This window comes from Lissotriton helveticus, chromosome 5_1 (genome assembly GCF_964261635.1).
Source record: "Lissotriton helveticus chromosome 5_1, aLisHel1.1, whole genome shotgun sequence".
Taxonomy (NCBI): Eukaryota; Metazoa; Chordata; class Amphibia; order Caudata; family Salamandridae; genus Lissotriton; species Lissotriton helveticus.
In genome coordinates this window covers 523,195,698-523,218,326 of record NC_136065.1, presented here as the reverse complement: position 1 = coordinate 523,218,326, position 22,629 = coordinate 523,195,698, and the positions used below count along the sequence as shown (strand labels likewise).

At 46.1% G+C, this 22,629-nt stretch overlaps 1 protein-coding gene across 5 annotated transcripts in view; it reads left to right on the top strand.

Annotated features, from left to right (window-relative positions):
- The window catches only part of ATP13A2 (ATPase cation transporting 13A2), an 861,654-nt gene that overhangs the window by 733,782 nt on the left and 105,243 nt on the right, over positions 1-22,629 (top strand). For 3 of the 5 annotated variants that reach the window (XM_078642866.1, XM_078642868.1, XM_078642869.1), the window contains 3 exons: positions 8,725-8,891; positions 15,976-16,089; positions 16,615-16,694. In XM_078642866.1, the coding sequence (XP_078498992.1) occupies positions 8,725-8,891; positions 15,976-16,089; positions 16,615-16,694 (361 nt within the window). The remainder of the gene's footprint in view (positions 1-8,724; positions 8,892-15,975; positions 16,090-16,614; positions 16,695-22,629) is intronic. The other 2 variants (XM_078642867.1, XM_078642870.1) reach the window with 1 other exon arrangement.

The window sequence follows — 22,629 nt, the reverse complement described above, 5'->3', positions numbered from 1 at the left end:
AAACGGCCCCAGGGTCTAGGATTCTGTGGGTTTTGATTGAAATTACGGTTAGTGTAAAAATCCTTTTGGAGGTATGGGTAAGCCCTTTCAGGAGTGAAAGATTTGATGTCTTTTTTAACTTTAACAGATTTTTTGTTTTGTTCAATACGTTGGAATTCTTTTACGCTCTTTTCAATTTTTTCTAAGAGTTTCTTGGCATCCACAATAGTATCACTCTCAGAAATCTGTTTTTCTAAATCTTCAATTATTTTGCTACATTTTTTAAGTTCCTCTGCTGCTGTTTCTATCCCTAAGACTAGCCAGTGTTTTGAGCAGGTAGTCCCTATATGGCTGAAACCAGTGATATATTTCGGGTTATCCGTGAAGACCCCTGGAATATTCCGTACCTGTAAGCCTAGTGGTATGGTTTTTGATTTGAGGTATTCTCTAAGCATTAAACTCATTAGTTCTAGACGGACAAATTTCTTTTTGTTTTTCTCTAGGTCATCTGTTAGATTGGAGCTACCAGTTACGATTATGTCTTCTTGGTTTGTGAACAGGGAGCGGCCAGCACAGATCCTATTGATGTACTCATCCGAGTACAAAGGAGGTGGATCGGACATATCAATATGACAGCGTTCGTGGGGAAAGAAGAGTGCACGTGAATGTCAATATAACCTGTGACAGGGTAGTGAGGGGAGCAACCCACTTGGAGGAAGTGGAGGGCAAGCAATGCCCTTGCAATCAACCGATTGCGCAAATTATGTATAAAGGTCAACAAGGGCGCCCAAACGAGTCAGCACAGGACCTCAGGGAACATATTTTGAAAACAACAGTGGTCCCATGCATAAGCAATATTTACACAGCAATCAATATAGACACAATGGATACTATATTCGTTATGACATGTCCAGCCGGACAGTGGTCGCAATCTTTTACTAGTTAAAACAATGTGAAAACAAGATTCCTTCAACAATTCATCGTAGTGGGGCACAAGCCTGTACCCTAACACATACAAATTGGCATAGTGAAGAAAAATACAAGCAAACCGAGCAAGGCTTTTAGGCAAAAGCTACAGATTCCTGTAAATAATATTATAACAGAAATTGAGATAGCACCATTACAGGCATATAACACATTGTATACGTTTTTGGTATAACATTTTTATATAATTTCTTCAGTTGAGGATCCTTTGCCAAGCACTCGTCCAGGGGTTTTGACAGACGATCAACGTACCGTTCCAGGTCTTTGATGCGCACCCCTTCTACTCTATCCCATGTTGTTTTCTTCTTTGTTACGGAAAGCGTTAGCAGGGAAAAACTTCTATTAAGATCCAGGCAAGTATATGCCAGGCATGCGGCACTTCGAGAGCTACTGTTAGCAACTCTTTGCGCATGTGTGCGAGGTTTCCGCTCACATGGGTTAATCATGTGGTTACTTACGCAGGACAGTTTCGCACATGCGCAAATTAATTTTTCACTTTCTAACGGGATTTTAGTTACGTAGCAAATTATTCTTTGTTATTTGCGCAAGCAGAAAGCCTTTTCCCCGTGTATGAATGTCATATGTATGTTAATTTTCTTTCAAATCTCTATTCCTACTTATTATTAGTACATGTTAACAAGAGGTCGATTTGAGCAAGTTACTTTTCTTACAATCCTTGCTCCATCACCGTATAATCCTGATCAGTCACTATTTGTTCTCTGGTAGACATCATTTCTCTGGATACATAATAGAGCACCTCACCTCTATTTCATTTGCTGCAGCACAGAGTGGCCATCTCATCAAAGCCACTCAATGGTGCACTTCACTCCGTATAACGAGCAAGGGTAGTTGTTGCCTCATTTCCTATCACCACAGCATCAGGTTTTCACTCCGCATCAATCATTCAGTCACTGTGTATGATCGGGGTTGGGAAATGCCTTTTCCTGGATTTTATGTTTAATCTTAAATTTTAACTGCAGGTGCCAACATGTTGGCATTCTGACCATATCGCTGAGTAAGCTGTACACTGGAAGTAATACAACAAGAAATAGCAAACGTCTGTAGGCTGTGGTGGGGCCTCAACAACTCAGCCATTAGAATAACCAGCAAAAGATGGTGACATTCATAAATATACTCTTAGAAATCAGTATGACGTGAGGAGCTCTTCCTCGAAGATGCTGGGCCCTTAATTTGCACCACTCTATTTGAATTATAAAGCTTGTGCACCCTAGGAATCAATGCTTAGCAAAGGCCAGATCGTGATTTAGGAACTGGACCTGTTTCTCAGGCATCTGTCTCTTGGTCAAATTAGAATTTCTCATTATTATTTGCGGGGTTGTAGGGTCAGCTTAGTGATTTGCTCCCAGAATATCATAGCAACTCTTTGACAACCAATATGAGAAAGCCAACACAAACTGGTACCCCGACTCTAGAAAGTCTCCATATCCTGGTAGTCTTTGTGCAGTGTCGATACCCCGCCATTGAGTTTGTGTCAAACACCGTAATTCTTCCAAGGTGGAAAAGATCAGTCCATATATTTCAAAGGATGGAATTTGAACATCTTATAGGATAAAAAGATGGTCACTAGAGAAATGAAAACTAATGAGATTCCTAAAAAGAACACTGTTTTTTTTTTTTTTTTTTTTTTTTTGATTTATTCACGCGCTACTATGCCCACTGGGCGTCAAGGCGCCTAACTCAAAAAGATTAGCTGCCGGCAAACAAAGACACGCGCTCACTGATATGCTTTGGAAAAACACCAAGTTTTCAGAGCTTTCTTAAAAAGATCAAGAGAGGGCTGTAGTTTAATCTCCAAAGGAAGAGTATTCCAGAGCTGAGGCGCCAGAATAGAAAAGGCCTTGTTCCCCCATCTTACCGTCTTAGCGCGTGGAACTACCAGTTGGTTAAGCTCTAACGAGCGAAGACATCTGGTTGGCACATACCTAGAGAGCAAAGAACCCAAGGCATCAGTCGGGCCTGCCCTCAAGGCGCTATAAGTAAGACAGAGAAGTTTAAAAGAGACTCTGAAAGGGATGGGCAACCAGTGAAGACTCTTCCTTGCCGAGGTCGCGGAGGACATCCATGGCAGGGCCAAAACGAAGCGCGCCGCGGCATTTTGCACAACCTGCAGGCGTTGAAGAAAGCCCTTGTTGGCCCCGGCATAGAGTGAATTACAGTAATCCAGCCTTGAGCCAACAAGGGCGATCACAACCTGTTTTCGTGCCTGTGGGGAGAGATAGTACGCGATTCTTTTCAGAATCCTGATGACGCCCCAACAGGTGGCCACCGTCCTATTCACCTGCAGCTCCATGGAGAGCCGGGTGTCAAAGATGACGCCTAGGTTCCTAGCAGATTGTGTGGGTGTGGGGCAGATGCCTAAAGATGAAGGCCACCACTCACCTGACCACATTTCCTGGTCTTTGCCGAAGACCAGGACCTCCGTTTTGTCACCGTTCAACTTTAATGAGTTGAAAATCATCCAGTCGGCAACCAGTTGCATACAGGACTTAAAGTTGGACGCGGTGACATTCACGGAGTGAGTCAGGGACACCATAATCTGCGTGTCGTCGGCATACGACACGACCTCCATCCCCTGAGATCTTACAAGTCTTGCAAGGGGGGCCACATAGATATTAAACAGGGTCGGACTCAATGCCGACCCTTGTGGTACCCCACAATGCAACGACTTGACAGGGGAGAGGTACTCCCCAAGCATCACTCGTTGCTCTCGCTGGTGTAGAAAGGAGTTCAGGAGACTCAGGGCCGGTCCTGCTACCCCTGCCTCCCTTAACCTAGATGTTAAAGTACCGGGAGACAGGGTGTCAAATGCTGCTGTTAGGTCCAGCAGCACTAGCACGGTCTGTGCACTGCAGAATATTGTAAAGAAGGCCCTGAGTTAGCCGTGTATTTTTTCTTGAGATCACATCACTCCATACCACATTTCTCAACTATTACCCCCAGTTGTGACTGACTGGTATGTGCAAAATTTAGTTTCTGCACACCACTTGTTTAATCCTGTACCTTGGCCAAGCCCTCACACAATGGGGTCGATTCCGATCCGGTAAAATCCCCGTCCGTACGATTCGTATCCGGAGCCGTTTCCGTACGACTCGTACGGACGCCGTACGACCGGACGATTCCGATCCCGATCGTCTGACCCGGGCGCGATTCGTACGGTACACGTCGATTCGTACGGAAAAGCGCACGATCACCTACACACCGTACGGCGCGTACCCCCCATGATTGCAGGGGTACGCGCCGTACCCCTGTGATCATGCGGGGTACGTGCCGTACACCCAGCGTACATGGGGTACGTGCCGTACACCCACCGTACATGGGGTACGGTGCGTACCCCATGTACGCTGGGTGTGCGGCACGTACCCCGCATGATCACAGGGGTACGGCGCGTACCCCTGCGATCATGGGGGGTACGTGCCGTACCCGGGGGGGCGTTCCGTACCTGTTTCGGCGCGAACTCTGCGTTTACGACTGTTTTCGGCTCCCGTAGGAAAAGGGTCGTACGGTGCGTACCCGACACGAATCGTACTTGCTGGGTCGTAAAAACCAGCCGCGAACAGTAGTGATGTTGTGTACAGCGGGTTCAGAGTGAGACTCGTACGGAGATTTGAGTCGTACGGAGTCCTGTACGACTCGTACGGAGTTCGGCTCCTGGTACGGATCGTACTTCGTCGTACGTACGGGACGTTTACGGGTACGATTCGTACGGGGAAAAAACGCTCCGTACGACGATTCGGAGCGCATTTTACCGGATCGGAATCAACCCCAATGTCTGCACCAATGTGATAGTGCCAGATTTACCCAGAAGCTAAGTCCCTTATATGAGGAGTAGACAAGGTACTTTTTCAAGGCTGCCAACTTAGCCACATATTTTGAATGTCATTTGAAACTCTGCCTCTTACTGTAAAGGTTTCCAGTAGGTTCATAGGCACAGACCAGCAAGGAGAAATAAAAGTGACCCGTAGCAGATTTTGGTTTAAAAGGTACTCTGTGCCTTTCCAGAATATATGGCTCCTCATCCAGTTCAGAGCTGCTAGTAATCCTGCTTGTTTGCATGGAACTTTTGACTCCATGAAGTGTCACCAACCATTTGCACAAGCCAGATCAGAGCTACAACCCTTGTGAAGCTTCCCTTCCCAGAAGTATTACTGAAGCAAAGAACGTTCCAGAATGACATACCTAAGCCCATTCCTTTCTGGGTATGATTACCAGATGGGTGCACCTCAGGCCCAGACTAAATTCTTCTTCTAAATTGAAGGGCTTTCAGTGACCACAGTAAACCCCACCTGTTCTTGAATCCCGATTAGTTACATATATAGTTTGTGAGAAATTGTACATTTGTATCTACCTGCTTGTGCATGGGCCAGCCTGTAAGTGGTCAGGCCACTCACTGACCACTTCAGACCTGGAGATATCGGCTCAATAAATAGACTTTGCCTATATATGTAGACAGTGCAGATGAAGACTAAATGTATAGTATATTCTGTTATTGCGCTCCCCAGTGGCTCAAGTTGGCAGTCCAACAGTGCTATCAAGTCCTTGCCATCCAGCCTATTTTTCTAAAGTTCAGAAGTAGTTGTCTGGACACGTCCCTACATAGCAGGGATATCCTCTGCATTTGAATCAATAACGGACATCAACCAAGAGTGTGTATTTGGAACGTTTGCTTCTGTGAAGCCATTACATGCTTCTTAATTGGGAACGTTATTGGTTGTTTCGTAGTTTGACTTATTGTTACTTTAAGGCATGCTTAATGCTGTTGTTTCATTGGCATTCTTTTAAAGTTGCAGTGTCATCAATAATTTCTTGGTGTTGGCTTCAAGCAGTACTGAGAAGACTTGCATTCATAAGTGTGTTCTGGGAAGACCGGGTTGGACTGCAGCAAGCAATATGTTGACCCTCTCCCTTCATTTGGAGAATCTGATTCACATGGTTGAGCATGCTTATCATTTGACACAGATTCTCTAACAACCCATCTCATCGTATTGTCTGGCTGTCAATCTGTATCTTTCTATCATGGGACTCAGGTTCTTCAGATCATGTACTTGTTATACAGTTAATCCCTATCAAATGTCTCAGATGCTCTGTGTCGTTGTCTCTAGAGGGACGGAGATTCTCATGGTCTGGCTCTCAGGTTGTTTGTTCTCCACATCATTGTATTGTGTGTCTTAGAATATATTTGTTGCTATTATGTGTGTTCGATTCTCTCTGCCTTTCACAATTCTCAGATTTGTTTTTGTTTTGTTTTGATCTATTGCTAGACTTAGATTCTGTTTTTCTACTAATGACATAATTTGGACTTTCTCTGCCTGCCTGTCACCTTGCTTTGGATTTTCGATGACTGCCTGTCACCTGGCTTTGGATTTTCAATGTCCCCCTGTCACCTGGCTTTAATTGCGCCTCACCCATTGGTTGAAATTGTTTCTCTTTCCAGTGCCTCTTGATTCTTTTTTGTCTCCCTCTCACACGTCTGTTGCTCCAGGGCTCCCTGTTGCAAGCTTCTGGCTCTCCGGATCTCCCTGTTGCATGCTTTCGGCTCTCCAGGTCTCCCTGTTGCATGCTTCTGGCTCTCCATGTCTCCCTGTTGCATGCTTCTAACTCTCCAGTTCTCCCAGTTGTATGTATCTGGCTCTCCAGACCTCCCTGTTGCATGTTTCTGGCTCTCCAGGTCTCCCTGCTGCATGCATCTGGCTCTCCATTCCCCCCTGTTGCATGCTTCTGACTCTCCAGGTCTCCCTCTTGCATGCATTTGGCTCTCCATGCCCCCCCCTGTTGTATGCTTCTGGCTCTCCATGCCCCCCTGTTGCATGCTTCTGGCTCTCCATGCCCCCTGTTGCATGCTTCTGGCTCCCCATGTATCACTGTTGCATGCATTTAGCTCTCCAGGTCTCCCTGTTCCATGCATCTGGCTCTCCATGCTCTCCTGTTTCATGCTTCTGGCTCTCCATGCCCCCCTGTTGCATGCTTCTGGCTCTCCAGGTCTCCCTGTTGCATGCATCTGGCTCTCCATGCCCCCCTGTTGCATGCTTCTGGCTCTCCAGGTCTCCCTGTTGCATGTGTCTGGCTCTCCAGGGCTCCCTGTTGCATGCTTCTGGCTCTCCAGGTCTCTCTGTTGCATGCTTCTGGCTCTCCAGGTCTCTCTGTTGTATTCTTCTGGCTCTCCATGCCCTCCTGTTGCAGGCTTCTGGCTCTCCATGCACCCCTGTTGCATGCTTCTGGCTCTCCGTGCCCCCCTGTTGCATGCTTCTGGCTCTCCATATCTCCCTGTTGCATGCTTCTGGCTCTCCAGGTCTGCCTATTGCATGCTTCTGGCTCTCCAGGTTTCCCTGTTGCATGCATCTGGATATCCAGGTCTCCCAGTTGCATGCATCTGGCTCTACATATCTCCCTGTTGCATGCTTCTGGCTCTCCAGGTCTCACAGTTGCATGCATCTGGCTCTCCATGCCCCCCTTTTGCATGCTTCTGACTCTCCAAGTCTACCTGTTGCATGCTTCTGGCTCTCCATGCCCCCCTGTTGCATGCTTCTGGCTCTCCAGGTCTCCCTGTTGCATGCTTCTGGCTCTCCAAGTCCCCAGTTGCATGCTTCTGGCTCTCCAGGTCTCCCAGTTACATGCATCTGGCTCTATAGGTCTCCCTGTTGCATGCTTCTGGCTCTCCAGGTCTCCCAGTTGCATGCATCTGGCTCTCCATGCCCCCGTGTTGCATGCTTCCGGCTCTCCATGTCTTCCTGTTGCATTTCTTGCAATCTCATTGGCAGCTTAACATGCGATTTCAGTTCTTGGTAGCCACATGGTTTTTCTCTTTTTGCATTTACCCGTTGCTCTTCTCTGATTTTGGCTCTCCATGCCCTCCTGTTGCAGCCTTCTGGCTCTCCATGCTCCCCTGTTGCATGCTTCTGGCTCTCCGTGCCCCCCTGTTGCATGCTTCTGGCTCTCCATATCTCCCTGTTGCATGCTTCTGGCTCTCCAGGTCTGCCTATTGCATGCTTCTGGCTCTCCAGGTTTCCCTGTTGCATGCATCTGGCTCTCCAGGTCTCCCAGTTGCATGCATCTGGCTCTACATGTCTCCCTGTTGCATGCTTCTGGCGCTCCAGGTCTCACAGTTGCATGCATCTGGCTCTCCATGCCCCCCTGTTGCATGCTTCTGACCCTCCAAGTCTACCTGTTGCATGCTTCTGGCTCTCCATGCCCCCCTGTTGCATGCTTCTGGCTCTCCAGGTCTCCCTGTTGCATGCTTCCGGCTCTCCAGGTCCCCAGTTGCATGCTTCCGGCTCTCCAGGTCTCCCAGTTGCATGCATCTGGCTCTACAGGTCTCCCTGTTGCATGCTTCTGGCTCTCCAGGTCTCCCAGTTGCATGCATCTGGCTCTCCATGCCCCCGTGTTGCATGCTTCCGGCTCTCCAAGTCTACCTGTTGCATGCTTCTGGCTCTCCAGGTCCCCCTGTTGCATGCTTCTGGCTCTCCATGTCTTCCTGTTGCATGCTTCTGGCTCTCCATGCCCCCCTTTTACATGCTTCTGGCTCTCCAGGTCTCCCTGATGCATTTCTTGCAATCTCATTGGCAGCTTCACATACGATTTCAGTTCTTGGTAGCCACATGGTTTTTCTCTTTTTGCATTTACCCGTTGCTCTTCTCTGATTTTCGGCATCAACAAAGCCTGCTAGATAGGTCTCAGCAACTTTGCTTGGAAGTGTGGGTCAAAGGATGATTTACTTCAGTAACCCCTCTCTACTTTTCTTTGAAGGTGACAACATGCTGACAGCTGTGAATGTGGCTCGTAGCTGCAGGATGGTGGAGCAAAGTGAGCGAGTCATCTTTGTCAGTGCATCACCTCCTTCTAACAGCAAGCCAGCATCTCTCAAGTTCATTCTTTCTGAATCAATGATTTCCCAGCAATCGTGGACGACAACGGTAGGTCGCCCCCCCCCCCCCCCCCCCCAAACAGGAGCAGCTATTCCATAATTTAGACCCTCAAAATGCCCACTCTGCCTAACCCTCTTCCTATAAATCCTGCATCCTATACCCTGGATCTACTATAAATGACTGTCTGTAGAATCATGCTCCGTACTGTGTAAACGACCCCAGTGTTAATAATCATTTCCTCTTTAAGGGCACCATCTTCTATAGTCTCTGCTGCCTAGTGTTCCTACAAAACCTCTGTTGGCTGCAGAATCTGTAATACTCCATTCTGCTAGCAAAGCCTGTGTCATCCTCCTTCACCTGGGATGCACGATTGTTAAGCAATTTGTAAGACTGCTCCTTATTCCCCCCCAATGATGGTCAGAGCCGGGTCTTGGTTTCAGGTATTCTTTATTCCGGAGCGCCGGGGCTTGCGTGGTCTCACTCGGGTTGCGAGCGCTACAGAAAATGGCCGACATCCGGTTCCGGCCGGGAACTTCCGGATCCAGCATACACCACAACAACTAGAGCGTTGCCACATATCTCCCCCCTTTATGCAATGAACACATGAAAAAACCTAACAATCTTACTTAATGTCCATTTCAAAGTCCTCGAACCTCTTGGGAGTTCTCACGATTCTTCCGACTCTCGTTCTCACCACTCCCTCTACCTTCTCGCTTCCTTGCATGCTTGACCTGTCGGTCCTCCCTCGCCCCTCTGTTCCTTCACCTTCTCCATCTACCTTCTCTTCCTCGATTTCTCCCCCGTAAATATTTCCTCCTCTCTCTCTCTCTCTCTCTGTTGCTACCGCCACACGTGTTCTCTTCTTCCTCCACTTGCCATGTCTCTCTTTCTACTTGCTCTTGTCTCCTTCCTCTACATTCCTCGTCCTCCATCTCTGTGCGATCTGCTGCACCTCCTTCCACTCCAGTAGACCACTTCAGTATTTTGCTGCACCTAGCCATCCTGTCCTGCGACCATACCTTGCCGTCACTGAGTAATGCCGACCGGGCGTTCGGTTCCACCACCTGTAGGGGTGGCGTGAACTTGCTCTCTTCCTTTCTCCTCATGGTCGCCACCTTCACTCTCACCCAGTCGCCTTTCTCCAGTGACACTCCTTGCACATTCCGCCTCTTGTTGAATTGTTCTGTGTAGGTCTCTTGTGCTTTCTCTAGGTTCCTCCTTACTATCGCCGGTGACCATTTGCTCTGCACCACCATTTGCCTCCAAGCAAGGTTGTTTTTGGTAAACGGTTCCCTGCCCCTCAACACCTTAAAGGGGCTGTAGCCTGTGCTGCCCGGGGTGATGCGGTAGGCCCACAGCATCTTGGGCAACTCTTTCTCCCAATCTTGTCCATCATTTATGACCGCTTGGATTGTTCCCATTATTACTCGATTGAAACGTTCCACGAGTCCATTCCCAGCTGGGTGGTATATGGGAGTGTGCTTGACCTCTATCCCATTTCACGACATGAAAGCCTCCCATTTGGCTGAGACAAACTGTGGTCCATTGTCGCACGTAATCACTTTGGGGATGCCTTCCTTTATGAATACGGTGTTCAAAAACGTTATCACTGTTTCGGAGTCCACTGTGTCCTTCACTTCTACCTCCGGCCACTTGGAGTACCTGTCTATCAATACTATTGCATACTTCTGTATTCCTTCACAGTTCAGGACGATAGACACCATTTCCCATGGCCCTCCTGGCATGGGGAACTTTCCTAACTGTGGCCTCAGCATGACCTGGGACTTGTCTGCCTTGGAGCAGGATTCACATTGTCTCACATATCTTTCTATCTGAGCGTCAATCGCTGGCCACCAGTACGCCTGTCTGGCTAGGGCTTTAGTCTTTGTGATCCCTTGGTGTCCTTCATGCAACAACGCCATCAAGTGTTCAATGAGACCCTGGGGGGGGGATGACCTTGTCTCCTCTGAGCAGGAATCGGGGGTCCTCCCCCAGTGACAACTCATCTCTCACCTCCCAGTATCTTCTCAAATCCTCCTTTAGGTGCCTCTTCTCCGGCCGCCCATGGATGACATATCCCTTGATCGCCTCCAAATCATCGTCCTGTTCGTAGGCCTCTGCCCATTCCTGCACACTGATCACTCGCTCCATGTCCTGTACTGTCGCTACCATGTAGCCTTCCCATCCTGGCGTTTCTTGTTCATCCGCACCTTCCTTGGCTGCACCTCGACTCAGGAAGTCTGCCACTTTGTTCTGGGGCCCTGGTATGTACTCCACCTCGTACACGAAGTCTAATAGCCTCAATGTCATCTTAGCTATTCTCGGGGTGGCATGTGCATGCCCACTGGACGTCAGGACCTTCACCAGGGGTTTATGGTCCGTGCGAACCAGGAACTTGGCTCCCCACAGGTATTGGCGGAATCGTTCCATCGCCCACACCACCGCTAGCATCTCCTTTTCAATGACACTAAACTTCTCTTCGTTTGGTGCCAGGGATCTGGACGCGAAGCTTACTGTCGTTAGTTCTCCTTTGTCCGTTCTTTGCATTAACACTGCCCCCAGGCCCCGATCGCTGGCATCGGTGGTGAGTATGGAATCTGCAGCCGGGTCGAATCCTTCCAGTGGTAGGGCTTCGCCCATTTCCCGCTTTAAGGTCTCAAATTCCTCCTGCTCCTCCTTGGTCCACTTGAACCCGTTTCTCTCCTTCAGTAATTGGCGTAGGCAGTGCGTCTTGGTGGCAAAGTTGGGGATGAATTTACTATAGAATTCGGCCATGCCCAGGAACGACCGGACATCTTCCTTCTTTTCTGGGGCAGGTGCATTCTGGATGGCCTCCATGTTGTCTCTCTTCAGCTTGATCCCCGTCTCGCTAACTTCATGACCCAGGTAGGTGACTAAAGGGACCCCAAACTTACACCTAGTCCATTCCGCGGTGAGTCAATTTTCTTGTAGCGTGCGTAGCACGGTGTGTAACTTCTCATTGTGCTCTTGTCTGGACTTTCCCATCACGAGAATATCATCTTGTAAAAATTGAACTCCATCCACCTTTTGGAAGAGTCTGTGCATCAGTTTCTGAAATACCGCGGCGGGTGAGGACAGACCAAACGGCATTCTCACAAACTTGTAACACCCAAAAGGTGTTATGAAGGATGTTAGGTGGTTGCTGGATGGGTGAAGTTTGACTTGGTGGTAGGCCGACGACAGGTCTACTGTCGAGAACCACTTGACACCTTTTGTCATGGCTAGCATCTCATTGATACGTGGGAGTGGGAATTTGTCTACTAAAATGTTTTTAGTAGACAATGCAGTGTGTGCAACGAAATTTGTTTTATTTATTTTTATGTTTACTTACGTTTTAAAGTCCGTATTCCATACATTACTACCCCCACTCTGCCCCTCCCCCTCCCCACGTCACCACCCGGCCGGTACTCCCACTACTGGCCGCGGCTCTAGACTTGGTGAAAACCAAGGGGCAGGGGGACAATGATTATTCACCGTTAAAAAGGAAGGGGGGAGGCAGGTGTCAACCGATTTCATAATCCAATTTTTATTCATGTCCAGGTCAGCCAAAGAGACTTTCTTAATAGTAGGTGCATTTTTAGCTAACAGAGCATTAAAGATTTGCATATCCAATTTTCCCCAATTTCTTGACTTAGCCCTGCTGCCCAAGATATTAGTGGGTGTGTATGCTGAATCAAACCGGACCCTAAAGTCGGTGGTTAAGGTAGTAGTGACCATGCAAATAGGTTCATCAAAGTGGAGATTCAAATCTCCCAAAATAGTGAAATTGGCTGCCTTTAAAAGAGAGGAAGCCATCAAATCAGGAAATAGGGAAGCCCAATGGCCATCTGGTCCAGGGGTACGATAAAGTAAAATACCGGTGAGCATAGACTGGGGGGTTAAGGCCAATTGAAATAGCATAGCCTCACAGTCTTTCCAGGTTAAATTTTCAGATTTACATGTATACTGACTGTTATAAATAAAGGCCAGATCACCACCTACTTTACCATTGCGGTCTCTTCTTATTATGGGGTACCCAGCCGCCAATGAGCCAGCCACATCCGAGCCAGAGCTCTCATGAAGCCAGATCTCAGTTTAAAAAATGGCATTAGGTTGCTCACAAGTCAGAAGGAAAAATGTATCAGCTCTGTTCTATGACAATGAGCGACAGTTAATGCTGAAAAAAGTGAACTCAGACTAAAGAGGAATGGAGCTCTTTGAGAGGCTTTCGTGCTGTAATATGTTAGGGAGGGGGGCTACAGAGAGCATCCTGTTGTTTAAAAGAAGGCACATCTAATTCAAAACCACAACCAGTGCAGATATGCTTTTTAATTGCAGGATGCAAAAATGAGCACTCTTTGCAAGGCAAAGTGCGATAACCCAGAAGTTGTCTCTGGGAATAATACAATGGACGTGTCGTAAATTGGACAGGGGTTGTGGCCCCTGGACGTGGTCGTGCGCGGACGGGCGCAGACGGGCTTGCCCTAGGCACGTCGACAGCGCGCCATCGGCGCGTCTGATTCATGCCCATTAAATACCTGCTATGGCCGAACGGCGTACAACGACTGGAGTGCTGTCCACAGCAACGCTTGGCTAGCCAAAATGGCTGCCAGGGACCGAGTTTGTCCCAATTAAAGTTAAAAAGGAGATTAGGAGGCGTTTAACACACTCCGTGACAGTAGCAGCATACAAAGAGTAAAAAATGTCCCACAAAACAGTTTTAAAAAACAATTAATTCCCCAGATTGTAAAAATCAATTAGAAGCAACAAATATTCAATAAGACCCCCCAAGTGGTTTTTAAAACAAATTCCCCGGGTTGTTAAATCCAATAGTGCAACGAATACTTCGAAAATAACCGTGTAGGCATTGCATGTCTGGTCCAGGCCCGTTAAATACCTGCTATGGCCGGACGGCATGCAACGACGGGAGCGCTGACTGCTTGGCAACCCAAAATGGCCGCCAGGGACCGAGTTCGTCCCAATAAAAGTTAAAAAGGAGATTAAGAGGAGTTTAACACACTCTGTAACAGTAAATGGTATATAGCAGCATACAAATAGAAAGAATGTCCCCCAAAAACAGTTTTAAAAATCAATCAATTCCCCAGATTGCAAAAATCACTTAGCAGCAACAAATAATAAATAAGACCCCCCCCCCCCCCCCAAGTCATTTTTAAAACAAACTCCCCGGGTTGTTAAAACCAATAGTGCAACGAATACTCCGAGAAGAACCGTGTAGGCCCATATTGCACGATGACTTTATTTGTGCATGCATCCTACCCAGTAATAGGTATGGTATGGTAAATGTTTGTTTTGTAAAATACATCTTTTTCGATAATTAGCAGGTCTGCTTTGTAGTTAAACCCACATTAAGTGACGTTTTAAACTGAGGGCAGGTTATTTAAGCTTCCACTAGTTACATGCTGTTGTGTCCAAGGGTCTAAATCAAGGCCCATTCTTGAGTGCTGTTTCAGTCTCCCTAGCTGGGTCTGCTTTCCCATGCCATCCAAAAAACAACCCCAGAAGTGATCACTGACTTCTAGGCCATGCATAGCGTCACCCCATCCGGAACCAGGCACTCTTCCCACTTGCTGCTTCTGCCTTGCAGACCTTAACAGGTCATATCGAGCTTACCAAAAGGAGTGTTTTGCCTTTTGAAAAAGACGTATATGTTAAATAAAGGAAAATCTGTGTATGGACTTCTGGGAACGTCTTGAAGGTCTGGGTAAGGTCTTGAAATTTTAGGTTCAGAGTAGCAGAAGTTGTGTACAGACTTGACAATCTTGCACCTCCGTGGTGGACTGACAAAAAAAGCGCTCTTGTGGCCTTGAGAACAAAGGCTGAGCATGAATGAAGACGTGGAAATATTCTTCCTGGGGGAAAACATAAATATGTGTCGTTTGCAAAAAGAGGTGGTGGCCAGGACTTCTACGTTTTCATGATGACTTTTTTTCTCCTCTTTGCTATGAGATGAGCCCGCAGAGGTGCAATTGGACAGAGTCGCATTGAAACCATCTAATGTCTCTCAAAGAGTGAGGGATATGTTTACCAACTTTCTCTGTGTGAGAGAAGAACTACTGCTATGCAAAATTCTGTTGGAAGACCCACCCTTCCAAGGGCACGTATTCATGAGACTCCACAACTTCTTGCCATCACTGTGCAGAGATGTTGTCACTCTAACCAGTTAAAACTAGACGGAGAGTAGAATGCAGTAGAGTTGGACTTTCCAATTTGTGAAACCACTCGAAGTGAATAACAAGCTCCAATTTTACTCCACCAGAGAGGAGGTGGTTGAATACTTTAACATTTCTGAAATTCTATTTGTATCTCCATTCGATTTAGTGCTGGGACCACAGTTTATAAGTTCCTGTCCGCTCAGGAGTCATGCATAAAGCTTTCTCTGTGTATTTTTTCATTCTCATGTAGAAGGACACTGTGATTTGTGGCATTAATTGACATAAGGATTGTACAAATATTTAATATCATGCCCTTTGTTCCTGGTTCTGATTCTATAAATTAATATGTGACTTCAGCTAATGTAAGTCGTGGTTACATCACTTAATGATTCTATAGGAGGAGTTGCTCTAAGGTACTCAAAAAAGTGATGGGTAGAATGCTTGAATTAATCTTAGCCACTGGTAATTACTCTGGACCGCAATCCAGTCCATTGTTCCATTGGGTACCACACCAACCTCAGACAGGAACCCGCCTTATGCAAATTAGCCTCGATCCTGTACTCCCATACTGAAAGGGGTGGGCAGTAGTGTAATCATTTAGCTCAAAGAGACATCCGAATAAGAACATGTTAATTAGCTCTCAGTGTTTATATTGTATATTCATAGGCATGTCTGCAGACTGGTTGCTAAAACATCTGGAAAAGCAGTGGGCTATCTAGGGGAGTGGGGCTGCCATGTGGATAGGGTGCACAGGCATAGCTCCAACTGCTTACCTTTAGTACGTTAACTGCTTTAAAAATAGTTCACAAGACACAGGGCATGTGTACTACTTAAAATTAGAGGAATTATAACGGCTTAATGTAGGGCTATGGGAGTTCCCAGACAAGGACCTATTCTGAATTACATCCACAATTATGTCCTTTTGTGGGTGTCAACATATATATATTTTTTTATTTTAGCAGAACTTATACCAGCAGGAGAATATTTCGCTGGACCAGGGGCCTTACCACCTTGCACTAAATGGGAAATCATTTGCTGTGGTGTGTGACTACTTTCCCGCCCTGCTGCCTAAGGTGAGTTAAAGCAATCTTGCCTCAGTTGATATAACACCTCAGTCTGTCCACCCTCGTGCAGTCAGCAGTTCTGCAATATTAGGCCATACAGATGCATGGGTAAAACAAGCAAGTGAAAAAACTGTTTGATAGGAGCTGTGAGTTTTCCCACACCTTCATGCAATTTGCCCACGTTGCTACTGTGTTCTCTCCCCCTCTGTCACTCATTCTCCTCTGGCATTATCCCAAAGTTATGTTGTCCTTCTCGAGGTTTGGTGGACATTCCAGAGTCAGTGAAACTTAAAGTGCTATCTTAACGCTTGCATTTTTTCATTTTCAGAGTTGATCAAGTATTTCTTTACACTTTTTCATTTTAAAGCGTTTGCGGCACAGACAATCTTTGACATTCCTATACTAACTCAAAAATGGGATCTAAATACCTAATTAAGATTCTAGCATTCACTTCAGTTCCATATTAAGATATCTGTATTCGCCTTCTCAAGATTTCAATTGCAACTAATTGCTACATCGCTCTTTCCTCCTCAGGTCCTAGTTAAGGGCACTATCTTTGCCCGCATGTCTCCTGACCAGAAGACCCAGCTTGTGCGCAGCCTTCAAGCTCTGCAGTAAGTCTCTCTAGTATAAAGACAGCCTACTGTGAGCATGGGTATGAATGGAAGAGATGGAATTCTTCTTAAAGCCAATGGTGGAAGTTTAGCGAAATGACTTTTGCTTAATGTCTCGGAACGTTCAATTTCCTGTTGTCTGGGCAGTAAGGGGGAGGGGTTGTCTACTTCTTTTTAATCATTTTTTTTGTTTCAAGTATATATATATATATATATATATATTCACTGAAAAAACCATAGGTTATAGACCATATATAGTTAGGAATTAGCATTTAAAAAACCTTATTTTACTCACACAAAACCATTGAAATTCCATATATAGTTAGTTGCACTAACTATATATCGCGCACCCGCAATCCACTGCTGATCATGTCACATATTACATCCTTCATGACATGGTCAGTGACATCACTGATGACATCACTGATGACAACATCCAGTGACTGTATGTTTCTGTAAAGTTAAAATATGTCTTACATATTGAAGAATGAGTGGATGTATAAGTGTCTGGATGAAGGATTTAGTAGGTGCGTGACTGACTGTATGAGTGAGTGATTAAATGTGTCTCACTGAATGCATGGGTTAGTGACTAAACTGTCTTAATTTGTGCATCATTATGTCTGTTGTGATGTAAACTGCTGCATGTGTTGATCATTAGCTATACGAGAGGCTATATGTGTTATTAATTGGTTGCCCAAGTATTTCTATGGGAGATTGAGTTTGTGTGGGGGTGGCTGGAAGGTGTGTGACTCTGTGCATAGATGTGTGAGCAGTTTATTCACTAGGTGTATGAGTTCAAGAGTGCATGTGGAAACAGCTACATGGGCAGTTGACTGTGTGCATGAGTGTATTGATGAGTGAATGGATATCTCAATGCTACATGTCATAGTAAGTACATATGTAAAACACAGTACATGTGAGAGTTGGCATATATAAATAACTGTGCATGAGAGCCACTAAATGAGTGAGTGGTTGTATCGATCATTGTGAACTTGTATCAGGGATTGTATAAGAGAGTAAATATGTGTTAGTATATGTTTCAATAACTAAGATGTGTTTAACTGTATAGTTGAAGAAATGGAGGTGAGATTGTTTCTTTGCATGACTGACTGGGTGTGTGAGTAACTCCATGGATGAGTGGCAGTGTGTGAGTGTCTGTATACACTGAGTGTATCTAAGGTTATATTAGAGTCTGAAGAGGTTTATCGTATTAGCACAAGAATGATGTCAAATGAGATGTCATCAGTGATGTCATCAGTGATGTCATTTGAGATGTCATCAGTGATGTCATCAGTGATGTCACTGACCATGTCATGAATGATGTAATATGTGACATGATCAGCAGTGGATTGCGGGTGCGCGATATATAGTTAGTGCAACTAACTATATATGGAATTTCAATGGTTTTGTGTGAGTAAAATAAGGTTTTTTAAATGCTAATTCCTAACTATATATGGTCTATAACCTATGTTTTTTTCAGTGAATTTCAATGGTTTTTTAATAGCAAATATCATAAGCTGTCGAATGTCAAGTACGTGGTAAGTAAAAACATTTTCGTGTTTATGCACACTGATCTGCTTTGAATGCTGCCCCCCACCCCTCATTTCTATTAGGAAAATTTCTCTCTTTGCAGATAGTGAAGGGTAGTTAACGCAGGCCTTTACCCCCGTTGTAATCCGTCGTGCCTGCTTCTCTCTCCATTTGATTGATTGTTCTCTTTGGTTCATTCTCTATTTACAAACAAGCACAGAGTCGCAATACTCTGTTTAGTCTTTGCAGATAGCGAAAAAACGTGTAAAAAAACAAAAGGAATCGAGCAAAATCAGTAGGCCACTAATGGGATCTCTTTTTGACCTCCCTAAAATAGAAACATTAGGAACAACCTGTTGATAATACCAATGTGTATGTACATAAGCGGCGTTCATTTGTGTTCACAGTACCCCTTCTTGATTGTTTGAATCGAGCATTGAATTGTTCGAAGTTGGTTCTCTTAAGAATCTTCTCTGCCTGCAAACGAGGAAGAATAGGAATATTCTCTCTCCCTTTGCAGATAGTGAAGGGTAGGTAACGCAAACCTTTAACACGTCGTGCCTATTTCGTTCCTCATTGATTGATTGTTTCCCCAAACATTGACTGTTTGGGAATTGGTTCTTTTTGGAGGTATTCCCTGTTTGCAAATATACGTAGGAAAATCTTTGCAAATAGTGAAAGGGTACGTAATGCGGACCTTTCTCCCCCGTTGTAATCTGTCATGCCTATCTACTCCCCACTGATTGATGCACCTGTTTCACACGGACCATTTACTAGAGATACGTCATCTGGCCCGACCAGAGAGCACCCCTAGTGAAAAGGACATATGCAATAATAACGAAGTGATCACTGTATCCTGTTAACAGAAACTTTAGCATGAAACAACCTGGAAAGAAAAGAATAGGAAAACGAAAATCAGTAGGCCACTGATGAACATGAACTTTTATTAAACAACGAACAAAGAAACGATAACATAACGTAATGATAAAACCTATTAATGTCCTAGAAACAAGAAAACGTTAGAAATATGCCAGTGGTGAGAGACCAGAAAAACAGTAAGAGAAACCAAATCACCCCTCGCTGTCCCACCGCCTGCCACGCCAAAAAAATCGATAGACTAGGGAAAATGCAAGTCAGTAGAACATCCGCCCCCACTGTGGAAACTTCCAAGGTGGGGCAGGGTTGCGGCTACGCCCAGCCGGGAGCAGCCCATATAAGGCGGGTCCTGCTGCCACGCCTCGGCCAGGAGATCCTAACGTAGGGTGTAGCCGGAGGAGAGGCCGAGGCCAGCGGGACCCGGCCAGGGGATTGCCTTTACAACGCTGAAGAGTTGCAGGGGGGGGAATGTCTCCTCGACCCTCCCCTCTCTCTCCCAGTCCGGCCGCGGTGGCCCTTGAGAGTTTCAGGTAGTCCCGCCACATGCTCTTCCGGTCCGGCCACCAACGGTCGGGGGGCCGAGGCCGACGGGATCCGGCTGCAGCCGATAAACCAAGGAACCCGTTCATGGGGCCAGAGCCAGGGGCGTCCGGCCGACATCCACCGGAAGCCCGGCCCGAAGACGGACGGGACACTTCTTCTGTCTTGAATAATGGCTGCGACAACACTGGGGGGGGATGTCTTGCACATGCCTCCGACCCCCCCCCTCGTCCTCATCGCCTGGTCCGGCCATAACAAATCTCAAGCGAGACGCCGTGGGGTGCACTGGGAGGGAGAGACGATGCGAACAGGCCTCTCCCGCCTCCCCAGTGGAGGCTTCCCACCTGCACCCTCAGCGCTCCAAGCGCCCGGAAAAGGGTTCTTCCACTGTGGCGATGCTGCAACGTCTCGCCCGGCAGGGTGGAGCCCGTCCGCTCATTTGACCCCGCGATCGCCAGTAGCTACCGAACTCTCAAAATGGCGGTCGACCTGGCAAGAGCGGGCCCAGCATAAAGAAATGGCCCGGTCACTGGTTGACTCCACCACCGTAGTCCTCCACGACCTTGAAGATTCTACAGGAGCCGCGGGAGTCTCCGACCCCCGCAGACACCCCCGATGGGGAATGACTGCCATGATCGCCCGTGGAGTGACGAAACTGTATCCGCGGGCCGTCGGCGCTCCCATGCTGGCGCCAGCCTCACTTTGAATTACTAGAATCCTGCAGACCTCAGTTCCGGTGAAAGCACAGTGTGACCCGGTAGGAAAAATTGTTGCACCCCCTCCCCTTTTTGACTGATAGTTCAAACCACCGATCCTTTCCTTTGCCCTTTTACCAGAACTTTGGACTGCCTCCCCCTCTTTTACATTTTCTAGAGAAAACAAAACATTAACCACTACATTAGCATAGCAGTTGACACCAGAACTGTTTTCAAATTGAAAACCAACAACATCTTCAACAGAATCCTTTTTGTTTCTGCTGTGACCCTGCTACAGCACACGCATTGTCCCCAGCAGTAATTCTGCAATGCCGGTAACAATAGCTGTGGTGCCTACTGGACTCACTCACCCCCGCGGCGCCCCACGCCGTTATTTGCTGGGCGGCAACTTACTAGACATCACTTTCGTGCCATCTAGATTTCAGCGCGTTCTGCTGCCTTGGAACTATTCGCACAACAGACTGCTACTGACGACCCCCCCCCCAGGCAACATCTTCTGAATTTTCATAATTTGAAAGAACTAGTAACATGTCCTCATCAGGAATTCAAAAGAAATTGCCACGGTCTCTTCGTTGTTTAAATGTTTTTACTGTTTTTGTTTTGTTGTATATATTTATATGTTATTAAAGTTGTATATTCCTACTAATTTGTTGGAGTGCTATATATTTTTAATGTGACACATAATTGTAAAAACTTTGATGTACAAAGAGTCATTCCTGGAATCTTCCGCTTCAGGCTCGATCCCCTCCCCAATCACAATACAGGATGGTTTTCAGATAGTAGGAACACGTGTGGTGTGACGGATCTCATCGGGTGTGGGCCTTGATCTACTATAACTCCTTTGAAGAGGGGTGATTCTTTACAGCTGGAGCCATAAACTACATCTGCAGGGCTAGCTGATAGCCTGGACAATCGGACACAGAGGAAAAGGAGTGTCAGAGGGTGCGGTAGTGAATAGGGCGAAAGGGAGGTGTCGGGCGGGCGCAGAGTGTGATTCTCAGGGAAGAGCAGCGCAGATGGGGGGAGGTTTATTGCCCATGCATAAGACAGAGAGCGGGGGTGACCAGTGCCTGGGGAAGATGCTTGCGAGGGTGGGGAGCCATGCTACGAATCGACAGCGTGCAGAGAGTGGGTCTGGTCAAGGCATCTAAAATGGCTGCCGTGCACGACAAAAGTGTGGCATTTCAAAAAAGGCAAGATGGCGCAAACAATGTTTTTTAACACTTCCTCATTTCCTTCGAATCGAACGTTAACAGACGTTGGTGCATATTACCAAAGTTAAGCGATATTTATCGCTAACGATGCTTACCAACGCATTTTTTTTACCGCTAAGCATCGTCAGAAATTATCGAAGATAAACCTTGCTATTATCAAGGTTTATCGCAAATGCGATAAAAAACGGCCGCAATGCATGAATATCGCTAAAAAGTCAGCGATATTAATGCATTACCGAGCTAATGCTCTTAGCCATGTTATCCACCTCCCATTGGATAACATGGCTAAGAACTGCTCAGGGCAGGTGTTACTTTTTGGAGATATTCGCGCTTAGCGCGAATATCTCCAAAAGTTGGTAATAGGAGATAGATATCTTGCATGTTGTAATGCAAATTATTGTGGTATATGGAACTCATACCATAATCTCTCAGGAAAGCAGAAACTGATCCTTTTGGGACCGCCTGAAAAGGCCTAGGGGGTGAGGGGTACTCTACTTTGCCCCCTTTTCACGTTCCGAACTATTTTATTTTACTCTCTTCTGTAATTACACAAAATAGCAGCGATAAGATGCATCGGAGACACACAGTGAGAGAAAGGAGGCCGGAGATGAAGAAGAGATGTCAAATACACATTGGAGATAATATAGTGGCAGAAGGGAAGTAAATATGAGTAAACTTACCATGTAACATAAAAATGTTGCACTCTATACTATAAGTCTCATTTTATACTACAATCACTTCGCTACAATCTCATAAATTAAAAATAAAAATTAATAATGTCTCAAACAATTTTTGATTTCTAAATATAAATTTATTCTTCAGAATTTTCTAAATTTGAAAGAACTAGTAACATGTCCTCATCAGCAATTTCCTCATGAAAAGTCTGCAATGATGATTCTTGTAACTCTATGGTCTCCAAACATTCGATAAATTCGCCATCAACAGATTGATCAAAAAAATCATTCAAAGTCATCTCCTCCTTGTGACAATATTTCATTATTGGTGCTGTCAATTTCAATCAATGTAGTGGAATCATTCAAGTCATCTCCTCGTGACAAT